The sequence below is a fragment of the Anas acuta genome, chromosome 8, assembly GCF_963932015.1.
Source record: "Anas acuta chromosome 8, bAnaAcu1.1, whole genome shotgun sequence".
Taxonomy (NCBI): Eukaryota; Metazoa; Chordata; class Aves; order Anseriformes; family Anatidae; genus Anas; species Anas acuta.
The window spans coordinates 16,440,032-16,460,451 of NC_088986.1; the positions used below are offsets into that span (position 1 = coordinate 16,440,032).

General features: G+C 40.3%; 1 protein-coding gene across 1 annotated transcript; it reads right to left on the bottom strand.

The window, feature by feature from the left end:
- Positions 1-210: 210 nt before the first annotated feature.
- Positions 211-20,067, bottom strand: GTF2B (general transcription factor IIB). Its single transcript, XM_068690463.1, has 7 exons — positions 19,915-20,067; positions 17,820-17,926; positions 8,878-9,011; positions 2,720-2,866; positions 2,454-2,583; positions 1,804-2,085; positions 211-687 (listed from the first exon to the last, which is right to left on the bottom strand). The coding sequence occupies exons 1-7, from the start codon at positions 19,929-19,931 to the stop codon at positions 554-556; spliced, it is 951 nt and encodes a 316-aa protein (XP_068546564.1). The 5' UTR covers positions 19,932-20,067; the 3' UTR covers positions 211-553.
- Between the last annotated feature and the right edge of the window lie 353 nt (positions 20,068-20,420).

Here is a 20,420-nt window from a genome sequence, read left to right on the forward strand (position 1 = left end):
GTTTGCACTCTGGGTTAAGTCTCCCATAAACTGTAGCTCACTACAAATATTAAAGCCACTGCAGACATTTAAAATTGTGAGGAAGGTGAGCCTTGTGACTAAGTCTGTAAGCATGAAGCTAGCTCAACCATTCTCTGGCCTGCATTCCAGTTCTCAGTATGAAGAACAGCACGTGCACGTCCACTTGGAGTGATATTCACAAGATGTAAGTGTTTTTGGAAAACAGTTTATTCAGGAATTACAGAATATTTTCAATTTTCCAAAATACATTTTACTAGATCCCTACAAAAGAAATCTAAGTAAGTACAACAATATGAAATTAAGTTTGTTGCAAGTCATTAAATATTTACTTCCACTAATATATACATACAAAATGCCACACAACGAGCTTGTTTACCCTTGGAATGTGTGCTGCGTTCTGGCAGTATCCTCCAGTTCCACAACATGAAGACTCAATATTAACACTTTGTACATCCTTTATTATAGGCAAAAAAAAAAAAAAATCAGAAGTTTTTCTTTTTGTTAATAGAAATTAAAGGAGCCTTCAGCAATCTCACAGCTGTGGTAGCTTGTCTACTGGGGTATCGAACTTGAAGTCTGCTGGGAAGAGATCAGGAGCCCGAGGATAGATCAGCCTGTACGACTGTCTGATTGTAACATCAGCCACACCAGCTATATCACCAATTTCTAAGACAAAAAGCAAAAAAATGATTAACAGTTTTTATTTTGTTGCCATTTTTATTGAAGAAAACAGCAAACACCACCATTTACAAAAGGAACTTAAATTGATTCAAGATTTAACAAGGGTTGAAATTTCAAACCTTGAGATGACTGAAAGCCCCAGCATCATCCCAGGACTCTGCAGGAATATGAGGCACGTATGTGTCAACTGCAGACAGATTTATTCTCATTTAACAAAGACTCTTAAGAGATAATCAAATAGCTCGAGGTGAGCAAGGATGAAGGCACAGTACTGCTTGGGTTCTAGATTACTCCCATGCCCAGGAAACTGTCAACACGGTGAAAGTCCCAGGGACAGAATGAACAGCACTCAACACAGAACAGAACATCACAAACCAACAGATAAAGACTATTACTTACCTAAAAGAATCTCTCCTCTAAAGGATTGCTAAGTTTTTAACATCTCTGATCTGAACTGGACCAGACAAAGTGACAGAGCTTCTATCCATGCACCACACCAAGTCCTAACCAAGGCAGCCGTTGTTCCCTTCCCTCCGCACACGGGCCCAGTTCTCTTGCAAGCCACAGTCCAATCGCTGCTGTTCTGAAGCTCAGGAACAGGCCTGAGCTCTTCACTGGCTTTCTAAGGGCTACCCTACCAGAAGAGGATAATGCTGAGGTGATCTATGGCCAAGCTGCCCCACAATCTAGGTGATCTGGGGCTGCCAGAGTGATTTGAGACCAGGAGTGTAAGCTAAGGCCTCACTACTAGCTACAACTGCCACAGAGTTTGCATTTGGAGTATTTTGGAGCAGCAGAATGCACACATACCAACGTTAGCATGGGTGAAGTTACAAGTTATGCTCATGTGAACATACTGAAATGCAGCAGAGCAGTAAGAATCCAATTCCTAGTGCCAGATAATGTGAGTTCAGTTTCACTAAGCACAGCTCACCGTTCCATTTTTATTGGGGGGAGGGCAGAAGAGACATTCTGGTTTGGTCTCTGCCTCATGCTGCTATAACACCAGCTTACCACTACCTCCAGTGACTTCACTCAAGTTCTACAGTAACCTCAAATTCTCTTTTGAGCCGTAAGACATTGAATACAGTGAAGTTTTACCTTTTTGTGTCCTTTTCTCTGCAGAAGCTTGCGATGCCATATAAATCGCTGCAGCTGCTACGGAGATAGGGCTTCTCCCAGGAACCAAATCTAATTCCACGGCCTTACGGGCAATGTGCGTGGCTGCCATTTGCACTTGTTTCGGAAGACCCAGATTTGAACAGAATCTTGACATGAAGTCTCCAGTTGTAATCAGATCAACACTGGTTTCCAGAGCTTTCAAAATGAGTTTAAAACACCGGCCTATTTCCTTCTTTGAAATCCGGGACACTGCACATATTTCTAAACAAAGAAAAAAAAATGAACTTTAGCTTGACAGCTTGCACATACTTACTGCAGAGCTGTTTGTTCAAATTCAGTTGGAAAAGTCCCCAATGTCCTCAGATCAAGCAATATTTTAAATTTCACCGACAATCAGAGTGACCCTCAGGTGCCAATTTTTAAATGCATTATCACCAAAAATCCCGTGCCTGAGAGCCTTATGAACATAGCAATTTTTTTCTAGACTGCCCCGCCCCCCCTCAAACAAGGTGTACTACAGTGGAGAACAACCAATTCAGCAAAGTCCAGAAATAAGAAAATTACCTTGCTTCAGTAACAATGACTGGATAGTTCACAGCAAAATTGAATCTGTATCACTGAAAGCTTACCTTTAAATGTTCTTGGAACACCCTCTTGCCTACAGGCTATGTAGAGACAAGCAGAAGCAATAGCATCATTACTCCTTCCCTTCAGGCTCTTCTGCTCATACACTTGCTTGAATAAATTATTTGTTCTATCCTTCAAAGCAAAAAGACAAAATTTAATTAACTCTAGGCCATTTAATTAGCAGCAATATCAAAAATTCATGTGCTCATTATATTATGCTAACTAAGTCAATGCCAGAACAATTAAAGAAAGAGAGACATGAACTTACAACTATATTTCTAGGGAGGTTGATTCTGTCTGCCATATTCGTGATTTCTTTAAAAGCGTTCATCATTGCACGATCAGAGCTACTCATAGTTCTACGATTCTGGTACTTTGAATTCCCAAATTCATCAAAACTTGCTGCACCTGTGCCCTGAAAAGAAAAATTTTATTGTCAGTAAAACATAATCAACTTCCTCCTCATTTCAAGAACGAACAAGTTCCAGCTTTATAAATCCCAATTCATGACATTCGGTTGGAACAACTGCACAAATACACGACTGAAGTAAATCATACAATTGAGCACTGTGCCAACCATCACGCTCTATACGATGCACAAGTCTCGAATCATGAATTGATTTCCAAGGACTACCAATTATGCAAGTATTTTTCTTTCCTAATGTAACAATGGCTTAAAATATGAGCAACGCATAGCCAGCATACGCATTTCAATACTCCAATCACCAACGCTGAGGTCCAAGACTCAGTTTTATGCAACCCATGTGTCACTGGGCTACATCTGCAGCATGGCAGACTGGCAATTGAGAAAAACAAAACTTTATGGCCAACCGGAGACCACTTGTTACACTGACAACTCAAATATGGTAGTGAAGGCGTGACCCAAGAGAACATCCAAATCAATGACCAATTCAAAACTAATTTGAGGCTTTGCCTACAAGCAGTAGCAAGTGTTCGTTGTGGCAAATGTAAAAACCCATATATTCTGCCTTTACAATACAACCGAATGACTTCTTAAAAGAAAAGCTTCAAGTCTTAGAAGTAAAAGCCACCAACTCAACCCAGGAGCTTCAAAACAAGGTTCCGACAGGCATTGTCTTGTACCTTGTAACTGACAGTGCAAATCACATACTTCTGAAAACTCCCAACTCTATCCAGCTAAGAGGGTTTAAAATGTTTAAGGTGTTCAATTACTTATCGTGCTGAAATATGCCTTTAACAAATAAAGCCATGTCAGATTAGCAATGGCTGATAACAACAATGCGGCCTGTGAGTTCAGGGGAGCAATCTCTGTAATTGCACCACACCCTGGCACCACCTTACTCCCCTGAGCTGCCCAGGCAGAACCAGAGCACTCATGTCTTCTTTCCCAACCCAAGCTCTCTGGAGCTGCTGCTCTATTTTAAAGCAGCCTCTAATTCCGTCCTCTCCCCTTGGTATATCTGCACATAATATACGTTCTTTGGCTGACACTAACAATGCTTGCTCCTTACATTCACTTACGCTGTTCCACTTCGCTATACTGAGGACTCCAGCTACATTCCATTCTCAGCAAGCTCAGCTCATCCCTCTGTCATCAAGACCCACATCTCTGGTGCACACATACTGTGGAAAGCTAGGGCTCTAGCTAAGAAACCTCTTTCTCAAGTTTCCCTATAGGTTAGCCCCTTGAACAGGCCTTCTATGACAGCTGTTAGATCCCGAGACTGTTCTTGGCTTTTTTCCTACTCCTTCAAACATCCTTGCCAATTAAAGAACCACAGAGAAACAACCCTGGCACCAACACAGCAGAGGGAGCTCCAAAGGCAATCCTACTTCCCTGACTGGGTGAATACCTCCAGCTACGCAAAGGTTCCCAGAAAGGTTTAAAGGTAAACAATGAGCACAAAGAGGGCACAACAGCCTTGGGGCCTGTTCAGACCTTTAAAGAGCTTTACAAACACATCTGCAGCACTACCCCTTTCTTTTAGAACCCATGCCAGAACAACACTCCTTGGCCCAGAACACGTCTCTGGTCAAAAGACTCCTTCCTGGTCATTGCTCACGTCCCTGCTCCCTACAACATTCCCTGCAACATTCCCATGCATCACAGGCTCCTGGCCTAGTGCTATGCAGAAATACTTACCGGAATGGCATTTGCTCAAAATCTTGTGAAAAATAGAGTAATGGCCACAGCCAAAGGTCCCTAGTCCCTGTTCATTCAGACCTCACACCAGGTAACCCTTAGGAAATAGTGCTCTGTTCTCATGCCATGAAGTACATCCTGTCACCACAGGGATTTTCACCATACAGCACATGAAATATATATATGTTGTTGTTTGCTTTTTTTTTTTTTTAACGTTCTCGTTAACCTCCCCATTTTTAACTTTCTGGTTAGTTACTTTTTCCTTTGAATGTCTGCTTACACGTACCAAACCACCAGTGCAGCCACATGCAAGTACTGCTAGCCAGAGGACTTCGCCCTGACTGCATCAACACCTTCCAAGAGGGATTCCAAGAGCAATCCCCAACATACAGCTCACAACTATAAAAGGGTTGGAAAATACTCTTCCATTTCAACTGCTTAAGTTAAACCACAGCAATTCTCCCTGCATTTGCTATTTAAATGCATCATCTACTTTCCTTCTGAATCCTTCAATTGAGGGACAATGCTTCATTGGCTTCAGCTCCTGACAACCATGTTAGGAGTCCCTTCCCCTACATGGGCAAAACCAGAAGCCATAGAGTTTTAACTGAAATCCAATAAGCTTTAAGAATTAAGCATCTTTTGGCCATGTCCTTTATGTCTACTCAAACCTCAGCAAGAAAGGTGTGAAAGTCAGGAGTTCCAACTTTTTGGCTTTCAAACAGAGCTGAAACCTTCATGCACTATTTTTCTGTCCTGAAAACTGCCTCTAAGACAGCTGGAGTCAAAAACCAGTTCAGTAAACAGCGGTGATCTCTGGAGACGCTCAGTGGAGGTTAGGTTTACAGCACTGGCATCCAACAGCTTTGCAGCCTAGTACATCCCCTTTAAGAGCAGAAGGGAGAAATATCTCCAGCATCACTGACTTGAGGCTATCCACAGCACCAAGGAATGCACCCATATCAGGCAGTCTGCTTGCCCAGTATAACCAGCTCATTATACAGTCTGGAGGTAACCATGGATCCTTTCTTCTTTCACATTCATCAGCCCTTGATATCTTGCCACTGCTTATCAATACGACACTTTGAGATCCAGGCCACGCCGTCTGACAACATCCAGCTTCCTTTCAGAGGCACCTGATCAAAGGATAGGAATTCTATACTAAGAGAATGCATTAGTTTCCTGTTCAGCCAACCTACATTCTCTTGTACCTGCAGTCACTACAAAAAGGACTAAATTAATAACAAAGCATGACAAAAGACAACTTCTCCCACAAGATCGGTAGCAAAACTGCAAGTTTTCTTTTTAGACTCGGGGAAAAGAGGCTGATGTATTTAAGCTGTTTGCTCAGTTACTGCTCTTGAATTTTGCATGAAGATTTTAGAAATAACCACGATATCCTGGCAATCGAGTCACGACACCAGACCTCACCACGCCTCCAATTGATCTGCAGTGTCACAGAATCAATCGCAGCACACTGCTTCAGAGGCATACAGTTCTGTGTCAATACCCTAAAGATCTGTCTGAAGAATGCCAGCCACTTCCACCACAGCCAGCTATGCTATTCATCCTCCTCTTCACAGACAAATTAATCTTTCTTCCAGCACAGGCTTTTGCTACTTCAGACAGATGGGTCCCGTAAGTACTAAAACCAATTAGGAATTAATCCATTTGTACGGGCAGAACAGCCTCTCTCCTGCTGCTAGCAGACACAGACCACACTCCCGCAGCAGGAGTCCCAGAGCAGGACCTCCTGGCTCCAAAGAGAAAGGACTAGCAAACCATTCTGAGAAACAGAACTGACCCCCTTCTTTTACTATTTCAAGTTCCATCGTAACTGGCAAGTGGTTCGGACTCCATTTTCCCCTATATCCTCAGAAGTTTGCAATGGATGTGTTTTGTTATTTGCTACATATAAAATAATTAATCTTCACTTCTGGCTTTTCCATAACACAGGTTTTATTTCTGTTGCTGTTGTTTTATTCGCTTGTTTTGACAATTCCATTGCCAACAGCTCTACCCCAAGCAGACAGAAATAGCTGTTTCCTGCCTCATGTGAAAGGCTAAAGGGATTTCAGACACAGACATCTGAAGTCCACTCCAAGCCATTCTAGGAATTGTTATTAACCAAGAAAACAGGATCTCATCCTGCTTCATTGCCTGGAATTCCTGAAGGCTGTTCTTTCTTCTTTCGGATAGTATTTACCTTCCTCTTGATTACACCAATTTCATTGCTTGACCACTCTACACATTCAGGTCAATCCTCACACCAGACTACTGCTGGCGCAGACTCCGGAAGACTGCTTTAAAAGTGTGCTACTTGCTTGGTTTAGTTATTTTTGCTGCAAAATTCACTCTTCCTGCACTGACAGAAATCTTCAGCATCTTCTGATGAACTATCCTCTTCCTTCCAAATAACTGATGAAGAAGGCAGCTCCTGATACAAAGTTCACATCAGTGAGCTGACATTCCAGAGCTCCTGGTTCAGTGGCAACACAAAGACAGGAACTCTTGTCCAGAACATATCCTGGTTTGTCACAATTTCCTGTAGAAAACAACGACTCTTCTTTGGTTCCTCCCCTTCTAAATGAAATACGCACAGCAAGACAGACTGTACCCCAAAATTCTCCATGGCAGTTCTAGTGCTTGGACACTTTCACTCACAGTTCTCATAGGTTGTATGTCTCATAGGTTGCTAGTTTAGTCACGTCTGTCCTGGGCTGTTCTGGTTTAATGGCAAAGCTGTTTCATTCATTCAATCTTCATCTCTGATCATTTTTATTTTTTTATTGAAAAAACAAACTTTCACAGGTGTTTCTCTAGGTCTTTAATTCTCTCATTGAGGCTACTATTACTGTTAGTGATACGGATATGAATGCTCTCTAGTGGAAACATTTTTTTGTCTTCTCCAACATGCAGGTTCTGAGAAGGTCATCCTACCTACCGAATCAAACCAAGTTCCCAGAAACAAACCCTGTATTGGCACAGTCCCAGAAATAAGACAACCCTGTGTGAACCCAGAGCAAACTGTCTCTTTCTCTGCCTGTTTATAAAGGTGCATTTCTGATCTTTACCATAGCCCACCACATCTATGACAGAAATCCAAGTCCTGAGGATTATAATCTTCGTGGATCTATTAAGGAACCATTAAAACTCCAATGACTCATTTTTCCATTAGGATTTATTGAAAAGAGAACTAACATCATTCATAAAGGTGGTAATGACTCTCTCTAAGCACCCACCTGACTGCTACCAGAGTGGTCAATACGTATATGTATTGCACAATTATCTGATTCTTTCTAGGACTGCAGGAAATTCACTCAGTTACTAGAAGATTACCCAAACTTTGCACAGTTTTAAGAAAATAACTGTGTTTCTTTGGTAATCATTAAGTATTACAGGATCCCAATTAATGGCTGAAGACCATCTCCCTGACATGTATGAATATCTACGAAATGGACACTTACTTAAAATTAAATGGAAATACTCTACTAAAAACAGGCTAGAATTGCATATGCTCATTTCATTAAGTTATTGGGAAAGATATCAGATGACATCTGTAAAGATTAGACAGAAAGAAACATTCAAGAAATGCACAAATATGAATTTGCAACTTGCAGTAGGAAATATAACAAAGTACAACAATGAAAGCTTATCTGGGTCACTATTTCATTAAGGGCAGTGTATTTGTGCTATTAATCTTGCTCTCTCTTTCTCATGGGAAACATCAGGATAAGGCTGTATCACAAAACTTCAAGCGAAACATGCATCGAGTACTTTCTTCTGCAGCAGTTATGCTATAGAAAATTCTACATTTAGTGCTTTAATATTAACTGAGAGAGAAGGTACAACATGCATGTAGCTCTCAGGTTCTCATCCAATATAGATTTAATTACAAAAAGATAGCTCGAGTTGGCAGTACAAGCCATTGAGACCTCAAAACTATGTCTCTGTTAATTCACAATTACCTCAAATACACCAAGTATTAGAATGCTAAGTCACAGTATTTGTTGTTTTGTTGGTTGTAATTAAACATTACAACATCAGCTCTTCTATTTATAGCAGCATATCAACGGGTGGCAACTAACACCACAGCACTTAAAACTCTTCTTGAAGTGTTCAGCCCCTTCCTGCTACCAGCCAGAGCCAGCCCCTGTTACACACCACTGAAATGCAAGTGTACCATTTAGACAGAACACTTCTGTAAATACATTCTCTGAATAGTTTCGGTATGGACATACAAATACGTACTTGACATTAAAATGTTCAAACTCAGTAGAATTCTGTATTTGAAATTTTACCTTGCCAATCATTGTACTCAAGTCACCATCACTCAACAAAGGATTCTGGGTATCCCCAACTCGAGATGGGTCTTTTGTCGCTTTGTCATTGCTGAAAGTTCTCCATTCTGACCCAACGTCTATGACCCGGTCACCTGAGATCACAGAAAGCAATAGTTTGCATTAATGTATTATTCTGAAACATCAAGTCAAGCATCTGATCCCTCAGTTATAAAAACGCAGCCTTTGTCATTTGCAAACAGAACAGTAACTTGCAGGACAATGTACCAAAATGTTTAGGCTTTCCAAGTTAAGTAGAAGGCAATAGAAAAAAAAATATGCAACAGGAGCTGTATACAAAAAATTAAATATCTAGAGAGATGCATCCAGAACACCAGGAGTTACAGCCATACCTGACGAATACAACAGGTTATCTTCAATACAAAATAAGAATCAAGACCTTGATTTCCAGCTGCAGCTTACAGTTGCCTATGGACATCCTCAGCGCTTACACAAGTGAGTAAGTTATCTTACATTTTCCAAGTGATACAAGTGCTTGTGAATTACCAAGCACCATGTCATCAAGCTGTAGCAAATCAGTTCTGTGCGTGAGCTCCAGGTCCTTGGTACTCCAAAACGTATGCGCCACCTCTAACCCATGATACCATTTTGTAGCTCAATTTTGTTCCTTAAGGGAGTTCTTACCCTGCCCAACTCCATTTATGATACTTGACAGAATGAACTCAAAATCCATACACACAACCCTTTCTTAAACTTGAGCTACCCCTAGAATTGTATCTGGAAGAGTTTAAATACAAATTCAGAACAAGTAGAAAAAGCACTAAAGCCCCAGTCTCTGAATGAATGAAAACTTTCCTCAAGTCCTCTCCGATTCATCTAAACGTTCCCAGCAGCAGCTATTCACGTTGACAAATATCTCTAATCAACACTCTGATACCAGCACAAAAAAAAAAAAAAAAAAAATCACAATGACTAATTTAAAAAAAAATCAGTTCATTCTATTCATTCTATCCACAGGTCTGGTAAAACCTGCATCTCAAAGGTGAGGTCTCCAGAGCAGTATTACAATACTACAGAGTTTTTAGGAATGCATGTACAAAAAAGCACTGAAAGAACACTTTTTTTTTTGGTGTGTGTTTCGCAGTTAAACAGATTACAGCTCTGTGAAGGAAAGGATATCAGTAGAAACTTCAATGTAATCGTCACCTCTGCTTTGCTAAACCTGAGGGAAAATTCACTACCTTCATCAATGCTTAAGTGTGTCATGAAGGGAACATTTGCAAGAAATAAATAGCACTGACAGCAAGAAAAACTTCTGGTATGAAGTCCAAATATGAACCCACAAAGGCTGGTTTATCCTAGTGAAAACATAAGCCGTCAGACAAAAGAACTCTCCACCAAACAATGATAATATAAAAGATATGAAGTGGGGAAAAAATGCAAGAGCAATGGACAGAGCAGTGTAACTGCAAAATTACTGGTGGAAAAATAAATATCTAATCTGAATCTGAGGAGTATTATTCATAACAAATGATGATGCAAGGAGTATGTTTGAAATTGAAAAGCGTGACTGAACCGTAAGAGATCACCACAGACTAAAAAGAATAAATTCAGATTAGAAGTGTTCTCACCAGTGTTTGTCCACTATACCCACAGCTATGTTCCAACTTTATTTATTTAATGCTCTAATGAAGACCAAGAGAGGTTGTGGAAATACCAAAAGCTAGAAGATCAAGAAGATAGCAAGGGGGCACAGATCCATTCTTTCCACCATGAAGGTCTCTGCCTTGCAAGGTTAAATTAGCAGACGGCATGCTCCTCTGGCTCCCGGACTCTCTGTAAATATTTGATTCAGTAATGCTCCTTCTATGGCCTAGCAGTAACTTTACTTTAAGACAACCCCCCAATACTGTTTACAGCATCTAAAAAAAGCAAAATGTACTTAAAATTCTGGCATGGTATAAATAGAACACTGAGTACAGAGCAATGATGTAATATTTTTTCCACACAAGTGGGAATGACCTAAATGACTCACTCAAGGATCTGCCTCTTGTGAGTTATGAACCATTCCTGCTCTAACAAAAAAGTGTTATATCACTGCCTGCTTTGGCAAACGTATTACAAACAGAGGATTGAGACTACTATTTCAGAGTGAGAAAAGATTAAGCAGAACAAATCGCTGGGTACAAAACATGTGTGAGGATGAGGTATGCAAATACCTTTACTTTGCCAAGACATCTAATATTGCAGAAAAATGGTTCTTCTGTATATTCTGTTTTACTTAAAATATACAGAGATCCTAGGGATTGCATTCCACCTTTCAGAAGGCTTCTATAAAAGTGTGACACAAGCTAGAAATACCAACAAAAATGCAACAAATACGCCAAATATTTCCACAAATGGAAAACATATTCAACTACAAGCAACTAATTATCCAATTCTACACGCTCAAAAAAGCACGGCATTTACTATTTTTAACTTTTCAAAAAAAAAAAAAATTCACTTTGGAACTGTCCTGTTAGTATAGATGCACTTAAGGCCCACCTGTAAGTGACAAAAACAAAACCTTAATATACTAAAGTCAGTCCTCTCAGAAGTAGTGCAAAACAGTAGCGTTCAGAGAATGAGCCTTACACACTGCTCACTAAGCTGTCATTTCAAGCTCTGAGCTGCATTTCCTGGGTCATACCCTACCGACTGGCTGTCCCAAAGCACCTGGAAAATGGGTCTGGAGTGGCAAACGCCAGAGTAACAAAAGCTCCCCAGAACCACCACCTAAATTCTCTGCTTTCTCCCATTACTATTATATGGGTTTTGGCAACTGTATCCAGCTATGATTAAGGATGGGAGTGGTTGAATATTCCCTTCACTGCTTCCTTTTGATGCAGTCTTTTTGAACAGAAATAAAATCCACCAGATATGGTGATATTACACATATCTTTTCTTAATTTTCAGAAAAGAGATGAGTTCATCCTTTCCTCTCCTGAAGGGACAAAAACACAGTGTACAGGACTGAATCCTTGTGGAAACCCACCTCCAGACTAACAGCATGAAGCATCTTTACGAACATGTGAGTTTTTCTTCACTGCCCCATCTCATTTCATTTTGTATGCTGTTCTTCCAGTATAGAGCTACTCTTTAAAATTACAGTCTGGTTGACTAACATGTGAACCGTACTGGAAATAACCACAGCAACCTTCAGTGACTGGAGTTACCCACCATTGAAAAAATCAGTTAGTGAAACACAAAGCTGCTGTTACTCAGAAGAGAAGACCTCAGACCAAAGTTACTTTTCTTCATAACTGCCAAATGCAACAAGCAACTGCCACAGAAGTGCAAGAGTAAATTCAGACCAGTATCAAAAATTTAAATGTCATTTTGAACAGATTTTAATAATTAGTTTTAAATGTGTACACGTCACCAATTATGTTTGTTTACTTCCTCCCCCAATAGAAAGTGCTTTATGAAAGGGAAGCATTTTCACTCGACAAGCTCTAAACTCAGTTACATATTTTCAGAGAAATAATAAAAGCTATTTTAGCGTCACACTCCACTCATAATACATATGTATTTTATTCTCTATTTGCATTTCGCATTTTTTTATATAAATAAAATAAAGCTGCCATCTGAAGATGCTTAACCAAAACAAGTGGGATGAAATTCAAGCCTCCAATGTTATCCTCCATATTCAGTCTCGAAGCAGTTCTGAGAAGTATGCCTTAAGTCTTCTTAAGAGGACTATAACATTAGCTGTACATTAAATCAAGTTACAAACATTAACAATTAGTACTTCAATCTTAAATACAGTATTATATTTATTTGCACTTTAAAATACCTACACCACTTGAACAGAATGTTTGTTTCATTCTTACAGTTAGTTAAGGAATCTGCTGCCATCTAGTGAACATATATATGGAAACACATTTTACAATGTTAAATTTAAAAATATATAAGAATTATAATTAATTTCTGTCAGCTCCTTATTAAGGAAAGTACTGACATGCTGAGACAGAGTACAATTTAAAACTTACGTGGCAGACTACAAGCCAAGGAGAATTGTGAAGACTTTCAAGAGTGCCAAGAGACTTGTGAAGAGATTTGTGGAAACTAACCCTGCTTCCAGCAGACACACAGCTGAAATGGGTTAGACTTAAGACAAACTATTTGAAATGCTTACTGCTAAAGGGTAATGGATGGTTCTTTTGGTAATACAAATCACCTATGTAAATTAGGCAGCCACGAATACCCATGCATTCAACTACTCAGAATTTCTGCAAGTATAAGCATACCTTATAATGAGCTTTTCTGTGGATGCAAAGCAGTTTACTTGCACGCACAAACTTGTCAAACACTTTTTAGTGCTCTGGACACCAAGTGCAAAAGCAGTAACCAGACGCTAACGCAGCATCCATAACTAAATGTTTTTGACTGTTCATGTAACATGTTAAATCTTAAATTAAAATCTTCATTTTTAAATGTTAATAATACTTACAGAAAGAGGTAGCCATAAAAAAACACAGAGATATGAAAAAGACTCTCACCATTTTGAGGTATAAAGGTATTAGAATAGGTCCAGTAGATGGCACTTATGGCTAAGTCAGAAGTACTTACGTTCCTTCACAGGTTGCTCAAAAAAAAAAAATAATTAAATAAATAATAAAAAGTTATTTGGTTTATTTTAGAAAAGCAGCATCTATGTACATATGCAATCAATCTTATCCCTGACAATAGACATCATAACATGCTGGTAACAGAGTAACAGTCAGGCCACCAGACAATCATGAAACCCATTTCATCCTATATTGTGAAGAAAAAATATCTGTGGCAAAGTTAAATCTTACCTTTACCACACAGACTACACCTGAACTTAAGACACACCATTTAGATCTTGAACTCTTGACCAACGTTAGCCAACTAATAACGTGTCAATTTTATAACAGCATTACCTCTCTGACCAAAAGCCATTGAACCTTTTTCCTCAAAACTAAGTATTCAGGCACAAATGTCTGAATATAGGTCATAATCTGATTCAAACCTTTAACAAGTTGCTATGCATCCAAAGATTCCCATCAGGTGAAGACAGGCTTCAGCTTTTTTTTTTAAATTTAAGAAGGTTATCCAGGAAGACTCCATACACGAGCTTGTTCTTCTCTATGCCATACCTGCCTCCTGAAGCAGAAGGAGCTAACCAGTTCAAGAACAACTTACTGCTCACAGCTGCAACTCCTGCAAGCTTTGACACAGTAGTTTAAGGAAAGTCCTCAGAAGTACTCCTACCTACCCGAGAAGCTACACAGCTGCACAGGCTACCAGACTTAATCACCCTCTGAAAGCCAGCTCATCACTTCCCTGCAGCAAGAAGTCAGTGCTTCATATTCCACTTCTGTTCTGCTTTCTTCCACCCCTTCTGGTGTCAGCTGACTTCCAGCCTTTTTACTGCCTAAAACGTAGCAAGCAAAATATTTACCTGTCAAGGAAGAGGATTTACTAGTTTACTAGCCTTTGTTCTTGAACAAAAGACTTCCCCCCCCCACAAAGTGTACCTGAAGAATGACATAGGGTCAATATTTCTAAATTAACACAGAGCTCTTTATTCCTCCAAAGCCTAAGAACTGTGTTTGTGAGCTGTTGAGCCAGCACATTAACAATTACTGTACTACACATCCCAGAATGATTTGAGAAATTTAATGAAACACCAGACACACAACAGCAAATAATCTAGGACAAACACTTGTCACAATTCAGATTTATGTCAATCCAGAATGCAAAAACACCACAGATAATTGCAATTTAATCTGATTGATTTTCATGCAAAAAAACAAAGTATCTAATGGGGGAAGTTAGCAAGTTCAAAACAGTTACCAGGAAAAGACAGAACACATGCTATGGCAGAAAAAAGCTGCAGTAAGAAGGTAGATGGAAGTTTTTCATAGACAGAAGCTATATTTTGAAGCCACAATAAAACAACCATCAGCTTCACTTAAAATGTTCTTAAACGATTTGATTACTTTAATGCTGCACAGTGAAGCAGTACGGTTTATTTAGAACAAGTGAAAATTACTGTGCAAAGAAAAAGCACCATACAAGATTTAACGTAAATTTGTACTCTCATTAAGACACTAAGACCACCTGATGAGTACATAACAACACCAGGTAAAAAACCTTCTCCTGTTGCTTCACTACTCCCTTTCAGCTACATACCCCATAAATGCAACCTCAGCCATAACACTAGTAGTACTGATTTCACCTCACACTCCCAGAAAAGAGAGTTTTCAAACTTTGGAATTGATGTACCAGCTGCTTTAACCACGGACACACTGTTTTAAATAACAACAACAACCCAACTTTTTCCTCAAATATGTGAAAAATTATCATCTCACCACAACAAGCAAGAAAAACATCAAGTGGAAACACATTTAGTTTAGTCAAAAGATTCTTTGATCTCATTTCCAGCCAAACTGTACTAAAAATCAGTCAAGTCACATACTACATACTTTATGGCAGTAGAATACGCACACGTTTAGTATGTACCCTTCTGCCACACCAGTACACTGGCAGCACTCCCCAGGCACCAAAACCAGAGTATTTTTAAGTGAAACTGGAACATTTCTTTGAACACAGAGTGTATCAGATCTTTCCCTTTCTTTAACCTTTCTAACAGATCCCTTCCAGTGATCTCCCCAACTCTGAACCCACCTCCATCCAAACATACGAGGCAGACCTAACTCCCATCAGCTACACATCCCGACCACAAGTCTGAAGAAATCTGAACACAAATACATGACTTCACTGTGTAGGAACAGGAAGTGAAATCACAACTCTCTAAGGGGAACCTGCAACAAATGTATAGAAGTTTTACCATTTTGAAACAAAATTTTGTCTTCACTTTACACATCCTAGAAAACATCGCTATACCATGAACCTCAAGAAAAACAGGCATCAACAGTAGGAGCTGTTCTTCTCCTTCACTGAATTTGCTAACAAACCAGAAGAAATGTGCAATATTCACACCTCTGTTTAGTCATGCACTCTTCAATTATTTACCTTCATCTCCTTTAATTAGTTTTCCAAACTAGCTGCTAGATACACCAGCTCATGAATTGGACATATGCAGGAAGACTCAATTACTCAAGGATGGAAAACAAAACAAGAGCAATCAGGACAAGAGAAAATGTTAAAACATTTTAATGATAAATCCATAGAAAGACCTGCTTAAAAAAACCTCCATGCTTACAGAAAAAAAAAAAAAAAACACAACACTTTTTTTACCCTACCAGCAATGTTAGCTCTAAAGAAGACTAGGTTCAGTTTAAACACATTTTGATAATTCAGCTTAGTGAAAGGCTGCATTACTAGTCTAAGGATTTTGTCCAAGAATACCGAGCATTTCAACTAAGAAAAGCTGCAAAGCTACTGAATCAGAAGAGAACAAAGAGCAAATCTCTAAAGCACAAAAACCTTGTGACTAGATAACAAGAAAATATGTGAAAGCAAGGTTTCTCATATTTCAAAAGTTCCTGAAAAAGAAATGTAACAACAGGCAAGCAAAACCTTTCCCCCTCTTCTTCTAAAGCAAGTATTATCTTAGAAGTTATGAACCGATCGAGATGGACTTCTAAACTTCGGTTCAACTTCCAGAGTGGCTGTGCCAAGAGCTTAACACAGACCAAATTATTGTAAACAACAGCTTAAGAACATGATACTATGTTTTAACAGGAAATATTGTTGTGGATATTTGCGTTTTCTAACAGCAGATTTATCATAGTTCATACATTTTCATCAGAATTCACGCAATCTAAACCAGCCTTTCTGTAATAATGCAAGTAACAGTGGGGCTTTTTCAACCTTTTATATGGGTTCATCATTTTAAAAATATTTTAACTTGGGTACCAGTTTTATTAACAACTGTTTTAATAAAATATATTATTTTCTGCGTGAACAAAAATATGTATTTTAGTCACCTGGCTAAGTTAGTGCTGCATTTGTTGCAATTTATTAAGCCTTTAGCTTCATGCTAGAAGCTGTACAAGAACTTCATTGCAAGAGTAGAACCAGCATAAAATCATTACAGTCTAGGAGAAAGGGTTATGATGCTATCAGAAAATTTTTGTACTATTGAATTGATTGAACATTAATTATTGAACACACACCCCCAAAGACAGAGTACTTTCTTTTGGTCACCGCATCTCTAAATAAAACTTAATAGACATAAATGATGTTTAAAGAATGACTATAACACAAGCACAAACAGTTTTCCCACAAAGAGAGATGCATAAAAATGAATATACAACATATTTTATGATACAATTTTCTCTATCATTCAAATAAAGACAATGCCTGAAAAGCCTTTCATTTTAAATATGTGTTATACTTATAAATACAGTTTAGCCTGTGAAAGTTGCTGCCACATGAATTAAGTAAAAGAGATGAGCAAAATTCCAGGAGAAAAACTGGATATTTACTTTGGATAGCGTTAAAAGCCTTTGGAGAAGTAATTAACAAAAACAAGCAATGATATAAAGAATCATCCTTCAGGGCAGAAGATAACCTAGGAACAGATTTTTTTTTTTTATTTTATAAGCAAGGTATTTGACTAAGAGCTTTGATTACAGTTCTTTTACTTTCCTATCTGAAAACAGCAGTTGTGATTAAAGACCAAGTACTGGACTAGACAGCACAATATTCTAGCTCAATATTGCAAAATACTTCAAGTTTTCAATCTTTAAAGCAAGTGTTTTTTTCACCGTAATGCAAGTTACTAGAAGATGGACAATTCAAAATAGCATGCTCTTAGTCAACACAACATCATAAAAGCAAACATTTAGGTATCAAGAAAAAAAGCTTTTAATACTGAAACTATACACCAATCTTGGGGAAAAAACAGATCTACATGCGAAATTTAAGTTACATGGTAAGTCATGAAAACATGAATACCTACTTACCTACTACTAGCCCACACTCAGAACAGATCATATCACCGGCTCTGTAATCCTCTACCAAAATGGAGTCCGGATGGTTGGGACAAGTCACTCGTGGAAGCACATCCAAACTAAGGAAAAAAAAAAAAAAAAAGCATTAATTCTTAATCATGTTTAATCGAGCAGGTTGCATATCCAAAGTATGAGTTCCTCCACAAAAAAGAATGATTTAGTAATATTGGATTTACTGTGTTTTGAATCATAGTATGTTAACCCAAACACCTGAACTTCACCTTCTATTCAAAGGCTGTAGCACTACATTTGACAATCAAGACTTCAGGTCATCTTAAATTCCAGAATTTTTGCAATGAAACTCGTATCAGAAACATAAAATGCCTCCAAATAGAACATCAAAAACTTAAATACAGACATGATTAAGCGTAGTCTAACTTACAGTCTACCACTAAATAAAGGTCCCCAGGAAGTCAGTGGTGATTGCTTCACTCTAAATGAGTGTTCCTACTCATCCTTATCAGACCAATATTATTTATCAGGTTCTCTAATCAGCAAGTAACGCACACATACAACTTTTTTTTTTTTTTTTAAGACAAAAAGAGAATACGATTCTGACCTTATTTTTTTAAACATTTAAAGAAAAACATCCATTTTAAATAAAATTAGAACTAGATCATGCAAACTAGGCAAGCCATTACTTGTGAGATCTTCACAGAAAAACCATCAGCTCACAAAAGGGACTGCATGAAAACAAATTCTGAGAACAGGGAACTGCTTCTTGCACACCCATGCACATTCAAGAGCTACAGCAGATATAAAAACGTTCCCATAAAACATTAGCATTATTTAACGCATGCAGAAACACAACAACTTTAGTTACTGGCTAGATCAGTGACCAATTGTTTCTAGTCAGATGTTTTAACAGCAAATGGCTCCTTCAAATTAATAGTGACCCCTCAGTAATTCCACTAGAAATGTTTCCTTTAAAAAAATAAAACCATCTCTGCTTCCAGGTGTAATCATTTACAATTACGTTCAACAAAGCCATTCTCCTTGAGCTGAAAACACCGGATACAGAGAGCAATCGCACAAGAAAACTTCTCACAGGTACTTGCCAACCTAAACGTGACTGTGTCATAAAATGTCTACTCATCTTTTAAACTGTAGAAAATGTCCTATTAAAAAATTTGGTTAATCTGAGCTTCCCCCTTCCCAGTAGCTCGTTACTTCAGCCTAATCCGTGTACAGCCCCATCTTAGTTTTTGTGTTTTAGGTATTTCTGATATGTCAAAAAGAGAAAAACAACACTCTAACATTTTAACCCAATGGCTCTTCAGAAAACTCCAACCAAAACCGAAGAACAGCAGCAGCAGCATTAATATTAAAAACCTGCGGAAAGGACGTGTTCGTGCAGGCCACTCCGATGCAAACTGCGCTGGAAGCAGCGCACCAAACCCGCCCGCACCCCCTCACTTCGCCGCTCCTCTCCGGGCGGCCGGGTACACACACACAGACACACACAGACACACAGACACACACACACACAGCGCTGCTGACAAAGCGCCGTGCCCGGCACCTGGCGCTCGGCGTCATGCAAAATATCAGCGACGCGATAAGGGGGAGAAGAAACCCTAAACAGCTTCAGGGAGCCCGAAGAGCGCTGCGTTGAGGCTTCACCTCCGCAAACTGCTGCCACAAAGGGGCTTTCCTGTGCGAGCAGTAACCGCGTTACCGGGACACACCGGGCCGGGGGCCCAGCAGCCGCTCCGCGCGGCGCCGCCTCCGCAGGCCGGCTCCCGGCGAGACGCGGCCTGGGCCCGCTCCCGGCGCGGGAGGGCAGCGGCGAGCCCGCAGGGAGAGGCCTGGGCCCAGCCGCCGGGAGCGATGCCCCTCACACCGCGCCCCCCCTCCGGCACCCCCCCCCCAGCCCGTTCCGCAGGGTCAAGGCCGCGGAGGCCCGGCCGGCCGCCAGCCGGAGCGGCCCCAAGCCGGCCCCGCGGCTCCTCGGCTCAGCGGGGCGCTGCGGCCATTTTGTGCCGCGGGGACGTGGCGCAGCGCCCCCCCCCTTCCCAAATGCCCCCCCCCGTCCCGTCCCGGCGCTCACCGGCTGGTGGACGCCATGTCAGCGCCCGGCCGCAGCGGTGCGTGGAGTCGGGCGGCCGCGCAGCGCTGCCCCTTATGTAGCGCCGCCGGGGGGCGGGGCCAGCCCGCTCGCTACGGGCCGCGCCAGGGCACACACCGCGGGGGGGGGGGCTCGGTGACAGGGCCGCGGCGGGGCTGAGACAGCCGGGGGGGGCCGGGGGATACCCCAGGGGGCTGCTCACAGCCCTGAGGAGGTCGAAGTGGAGTATTTTGCCCGTGGGTAGCTCAAAGGAAATGCAGCAAGGCTGGAAAGCCCTGCTACTACCACCACTATTCACACAACTGCTGGGCACCCTTCTGCTTAGGGCTCTGTCCAGGTGCGGCAAAGTCCTGTGGTAAAGAAGACAGAGGAAGAACCTTCACTTAGCCCTAAACAGAGCTTTATTGTGCTTACCAACATATATTTCACTAATAGAAACAAAGAGGTAGAAATTATAAATGTGTAATAAAATTGCACTTGTTTTTATT

What these genes read in the sequence shown, in the direction of transcription:
- GTF2B (XM_068690463.1), bottom strand. An exon ending in TGAGTGTGGGCTAGTAGTAG is followed by an intron (nt 9,012 to 17,819) that starts GTAAGTAGGTAT and finishes CTGTGATCTCAG; the next exon opens with GTGACCGGGTCATAGACGTT. An exon ending in TGTTCCAAGAACATTTAAAG is followed by an intron (nt 2,086 to 2,453) that starts GTAAGCTTTCAG and finishes TTCTTTGTTTAG; the next exon opens with AAATATGTGCAGTGTCCCGG.